This window comes from Clytia hemisphaerica, unplaced genomic scaffold, assembly GCF_902728285.1.
Source record: "Clytia hemisphaerica strain Z4C2 unplaced genomic scaffold, Clytia hemisphaerica genome assembly, whole genome shotgun sequence".
In the NCBI taxonomy this organism is placed as follows: Eukaryota; Metazoa; Cnidaria; class Hydrozoa; order Leptothecata; family Clytiidae; genus Clytia; species Clytia hemisphaerica.
The window spans coordinates 1,567,676-1,573,675 of NW_027103289.1; the positions used below are offsets into that span (position 1 = coordinate 1,567,676).

General features: G+C 33.1%; 1 protein-coding gene across 1 annotated transcript in view; it reads right to left on the bottom strand.

Annotated features, from left to right (window-relative positions):
• The window catches only part of LOC136809868 (WASH complex subunit 4-like), a 54,784-nt gene extending 49,674 nt beyond the window's left edge, over window positions 1-5,110 (bottom strand). Inside the window, exons 1-9 of the mRNA XM_067066429.1 lie at window positions 4,986-5,110; window positions 4,673-4,812; window positions 4,348-4,401; window positions 3,615-3,680; window positions 3,219-3,264; window positions 2,696-2,763; window positions 2,277-2,353; window positions 2,019-2,061; window positions 1,408-1,511 (exon numbers count right to left, since the gene is read on the bottom strand). Of these exons, the coding sequence (XP_066922530.1) occupies window positions 1,408-1,511; window positions 2,019-2,061; window positions 2,277-2,353; window positions 2,696-2,763; window positions 3,219-3,264; window positions 3,615-3,680; window positions 4,348-4,401; window positions 4,673-4,812; window positions 4,986-5,046 (659 nt within the window). The 5' untranslated portion in view covers window positions 5,047-5,110. The remainder of the gene's footprint in view (window positions 1-1,407; window positions 1,512-2,018; window positions 2,062-2,276; window positions 2,354-2,695; window positions 2,764-3,218; window positions 3,265-3,614; window positions 3,681-4,347; window positions 4,402-4,672; window positions 4,813-4,985) is intronic.
• Between the last annotated feature and the right edge of the window lie 890 nt (window positions 5,111-6,000).

Below are 6,000 nucleotides of genomic sequence, written 5' to 3' on the forward strand. Positions count from 1 at the left end.
GGTCGTTTACCTTGAGTGCACCCCCCCCGTGGATCTATGCTTATGTGTATTGAAACGTGGCAAGCCGTGCAATATGTTCTATTTTACTATCAAACATTTCTAATTATTGAAGTGTATTCACACGCTGACTGTTTGGTTGGTACAGAAAGAAAAACGAGCTAGAATCCGTTAAATGCTAAGCGACCCCAGCCCTGACCCGAAAATTGGAGCTGCTAATAAAAAACAATGTGTATTGCATCAAGAGTGAACAAAAACTAGATCGTAAATAATGTTTTACTAGATTCTGTATTCAAGCAAATTAAATCCGTGCAAAAGAAAGAAGAGGCTCTAAGTTATACATCGAGCTATGAACGAACTTCTAATTCCTTCTAGATTTGAAGATATGACGGTTTAAAGTTTAAAGTTTAAAGTCAATTAAGTCAATTTACTAAAAAGAACCTTTCAAAAAGATACACTATAAAACTGCTGATAAATAAACATGCTTTTTTGAGCTAATTGAATAAATAAATTCCCTTTGTTTTATTTTCAACATTATTGTTGCGAACCGTAATGTAAAAAGTAAATAACTGGTGTTCTTATATGATAAAAGGTTTTTTCTTTCCTTGCATATAATATCCTTCTTATCTTTATGTATTTGTTTTTAAAGAAAAATTAAATAATAACAAATTAGGTTCCCACTTTAGGTTCCCGGGTTCCCCCATCCCACTTTTCAGGTAAAAAATATGTGCTCATCTTTTCAAATTTTCAAAATTTGAAAAGTAAACACAAATCGCCATTTTCATAGACCTATTTATTTAAACATAAAGGAATTCTTCTTAAACTACGATAAGACTTGCTATCGAGCAATTTTATTTTTCGCTTATGTATTTGTTTTAAAGAAAAATATTTCAATTCTATAATAATTAAACAACTTAGGTTCCCACTTAGGTTCCCCCATCCCACTTTTCCGGTGTTCATTTAGGTTCCCACTTAGGTTCCCCCATCCCACTTTTCCGGTGTTCATTTAGGTTCCCACTTAGGTTCCCCCATCCCACTTTTCCGGTGTTCATTTAGGTTCCCACTTAGGTTCCCCCATCCCACTTTTCCGGTGTTCATTTAGGTTCCCACTTAGGTTCCCCCATCCCACTTTTCCGGTGTTCATTTAGGTTCCCACTTAGGTTCCCCCATCCCACTTTTCCGGTGTTCATTTAGGTTCCCACTTAGGTTCCCCCATCCCACTCCCACTTTTCCGGTGTTCATTTAGGTTCCCACTTAGGTTCCCCCATCCCACTTTTCCGGTGTTCATTTAGGTTCCCACTTTAGGTTCCCAGGTTCCCCCATCCCACTTATCCGGTATGCCTTGGCAGTCGAATGAGAGAATGATAAATGTTTTTATGAATCAAAACCAAAATATACTCAATCACAAACCTTTTATACTTCTTCCAGTGTTCTTTGAGTAACATATTATTGTTAATAATTTCATCCAATGTGATCAAAGTTGCCAACAAATCACCCAAATGTTCAAATAATGTCTAAAGAAGGGGAAAACAATCATAAAAATATACATTAAAACTTTTCAAATTATGGGCTTTGGATAGACCAGGTAACTAGGTAATTCTTCGTCACGGCATGACGTCAGAACTGGGGTACAACAGAACACTTACTAAAGATTTTAATTATGTGTTTTCAGTAAACATAATCTTTTAATGAGTTAAACCATAGTGTTTGTTTTACCCTCGAAATTATTAAATCTTATTGGTTGAAAAAGATGTCACATGACTTTCTGTGGCAAAGAATACAGAGAAATTTACATAAGATATAAGCACTAATCTCTACTTGACTGGATCCCAATTCCCATTAAAAACATATAAGTGTATCAAGTTTTAGAGACAAGGAGCCTGTCAAACTTTGAATTTGAATGTTTTTAAAATTATCAAAAACAGGAAGGCATCAAGGCGCCTTCGGTATAACCTGACCGCAATACTATAGCCGTATGTCCTACTTTGTGCTATGGTTGCTTATGATTAACAAAAACTTACCAAAAAGTGAACATCAGTTATATCCATCACTTTTGGACCAGCCCTAAATGGAAAAGATTATTATTATTATTTTAAAATGCTAATATTATTTCAGTAAAGACACAGTTCTTTCTACTCACCATACTCCAATACAATTGCTTCTGAATCAAGTATCCCAAGAATCTCAAAAAAATCATTAATTACTCTACAATAGATTTTTCACATTATTAAGGTGTTATTTGCAAAATAAAAGAGCTTTAATCCTTGCGTCAAACTGACCTTGTGTACAATGAAGCAAATTGATGAATAACATGTTGAATAACCTCATAAGATCTTTGTACAAAAGTTGATGCATCCTTAAATGAAAATTGTTTGTCTACATGAGCCGTATTTTAAATATATTAAAGCTTAATCTTGAATCCGAGATGTCCTTTATTGTAATAAATTAGCTTTAAACATGTTGGAATCCTTGAGAACAATGAGGCTCAACCCCACCCCCAAAAAAAGGTAATCTCTGAACTACAATCAATGTAAGGGTCAGAGTGGTAAAAGTTTGAGCCTAAAATACCTCTATTTTGCGTTATAAAACAAAAACAGAATTAGAACAAATTGAGCCTACCTACAAATTGAGTACCAATAAGAAATTAATAATTGGGTCTCAACAGCTATTTACTGGTCCTTATAAAAAAAGAGCCTACTTGAAGAGGTTGTAACATTCGTCCAAGGTATTCTTCGGGTTTGCCTTCTTCCAAAGATTTCTCAGACACTTCAATAAAAAGAAAAAAGTATTCACTTTCCAATAGAGCTTTACATACCCAATTTTTTAAGATGAGTTTTTCAAAAGAAAAATCAAACATCTTTCTCAGATGTTTGTTTATGTTTATTTTAGGTCTAGGTATAAGATCTTTCTTTTAAAATAAAGAAATCATTTAACAGAGAGAAGTTTATACCTTAACCTATAATTTTACTCCGATTTTTATACTTCAACCTTAACCCGAACACAGGTCAAAAATAATACCAATAAGGGCCAGCAGCGTAAAAGGTGCTAAGATTTATTTTCTCAGGACATAATTTCATTTTCAAACATACCAAAATAATTTGAGTGGAAAAGAGTAAAAGCAAAAAAGAGGACGTACATAATCAAGCTGTGAATATCTATAAAACTAGCTTCTGGGTGATTAATTAATTGAGATTCACCTCGTCATAAAATAAAGTACTCACAAGCTTCATCGTATAACATTAATGGATCATACAGCTTTGTTTTGGCCTAAAACAGCAAATAGTCGCGATGTAAAGTATTCTACACAATTTTTAATAGACAAATAATACCTAACTAGTGTTTAATGATCTTAACGAACTGAACGAGTAAACTATATAGTTGTGTAGGAATAAGAAGAGTACCAGTTTGAAATAGATTTGCTCGAAAACTGAGGAGATACCATAACACATAACGGCATCAGTATTTCAGAGTTATTATGTCTGCCATACCAGCTATTACTGGTTGTTTGTAAAATGCTTAAAAATTCATCTCAAGTATGTAGAGAATCTTTTACACTTTACTGTGCGGGAAGAACTTTCAAAGATTATATATAAGGAATTAGGCAAACAGATTGTTACCTCATGAACCAAAGCCTTCAGCTCACTGCACAGAACACCAATCACAATGATAACTTTGTTTAAAACCTAAATTAAAACAATAGGAATAAATCATTAAACATTTCAAACAAGAACTAAAGTATACGAGAGCAGATCAAACTGTTATTGGGTTTGATACAGTCAAATCTATGAGGGCTATGAAGGGTTATACAATGTGAGTTCTTTTTATAACTTTAACAGATTTTTTTCAAGCTGGCAAGCTTTAGTTGGCAAGTTTTAAACTTGTTGCTGTTCCCCAGAAACAGCCTTGTTTTCAAGATCTGCTGTGATTTGATCAGAATATGATCAGATGAAGATGGGTATATTTTTTTTTTTAATTGAGTTAATTAATAAAATGTTTTGTTTTTTTAATTAATGATTTGAAAAAAAAAACATAAAGAAATTGAATTTAACACACTCTAGTGAGGTTGCTACCATTTGTAACCCTCAAGTAAATGAGCCATACTTTCTCTTTTTCCCAGATGGTGTCAAGTTAGTAGCTGGAAATCATTTTTCCACTTGCAATCAAATTGTAAATTGTTGTTTTTTTTCACTTGACTTAGCAGCCTTAGTAAACTGGAAAATCCTTTTACTTTTTAAATTAAAGTCAGTTATTCTTGAAAAAAGACATATCTGTCAACTCTATTTAAAAAAAAAAGAATAATGAAAAAAGGCACCATAATAATTATTACTGTAAATCTAAATGTTACATTACCTTATTGTCAGTATTAACCAAGTCAAATAGCTGGGCATGTTCGTACGGCAAGATCTAAAAAATTTAAATTTTTAATATACCTTGCAAATCAATACAATGTTTTATTAATATTGTCTAACTTAATTGCTGAAGCTGATATTTCAAGCACTTCATCACCTTGACACCAAAATGACTAAAAATCTACAATAGCAGGATTAAATGCCATAGAAATAATCCCAGACTCCTAAATGTCCTCGAATGCTAAAAAATTGATATCTACTCAAGTTGCTCCGAGAGGATCGACCTATTGAGAAATTCAAAACTTTTAAATTGCAGAATAATATACTTGTAAAGAAATGGGATCCAGAGTGAAATCCCAGCTATCTCCTGCTTCTTCATCCAAGGCATCTTCAATAGCCTTCAATGAACTTGCATATTCATCGAGAAAGTTGCCATACTTCTTAAGCTGAATCTCCCCAACCATTTCTTCAAATAGAGAAAAATAAAAAAAGTTCTTTCTGATTCTCAAAATTTTTTGGACACTTTTTAAAATGTTAAATTGAGTTTAAAAAATGATAATGATTTAGATGAATTAGAAATTCCTTCAGTTGATAGAATTAGTTTTTTGAATGCTTATTGTCTAGAATTAAAATTCTTACTGTTGGTTCCATCGTCAAATCTGTCAAATCCCCAACTCTCATCTACAGGTGTTGAACCCATATTGGGTTGATAGTTAAGTTATTTTACTAATACGAAAAAAAATAACTTTATCTTTTATGTTTATAAGAAAGAGTTGACACCATATCAAACTCAGAGTTTTATGGTGCTCAGGCACTAATCATCAGTGGAATGAGAAACGTTAGAAAATAAAATACAATATACATTGTCTTCAAAAAATGTTTTTGACGTCACATTCGAATGTCATCAGGTAGTATCAAGCTGAAATTTTCGTCTGTGTCTACATTTGGCAATAATTTCTACTCTTTTATTCAGTAAGTTCTTGCTTGGGTAGTTCGCGATCTCGAATTTCTCGGCAAGACACAAATTGCAGCGTTTGGTATCTGGAGTGAATGCTTTGGATCTTTTATGTTTATAAACAAATTCTATCAAAGTTCTTATCTGTAAATAATTGCACCAGGATATGTCCAAGTAGCACAACTCACACTTTTGACCCCCTATGTAGGACACATTAGTACATGAAGGATATTTGTGACCATCCAAGTGATTAAAAGGACATGAAATTCTTGCTGGCAAATAGCCAGCTTTGTTTTTGCCGGCATATTGCCGGTTATCTGTTTGGTGTAGGCGACAATGTAATAACAGTAGCCTTAAATAAACTTAAAAAAATAAGTTAATAATATTCAATACACTATTTGTATCTCTCAGAAAATAAACACTTACAGAACGACATGGTTTATCATTTGGAATACCCCCGTATTTGGACCATTCTATCGTGGGCGTAAAATAAGGCGGAAACTAAGAAGTGAGGGCACAGGGCTGCAAATAACTATTTTTAGTCAATCGGACATCATGTCCAACAGAAATGAAATCCTGTTGGTCAAACTCAAAATCCTGTCGGTCATTCAGTGTATATTTTTTCTGAAATTATGCAGTCTTGAGAGTTACGGAGAAAACGAGTAGGTAAACTAAAAGTTACCTTGGAACAGTTTGTTA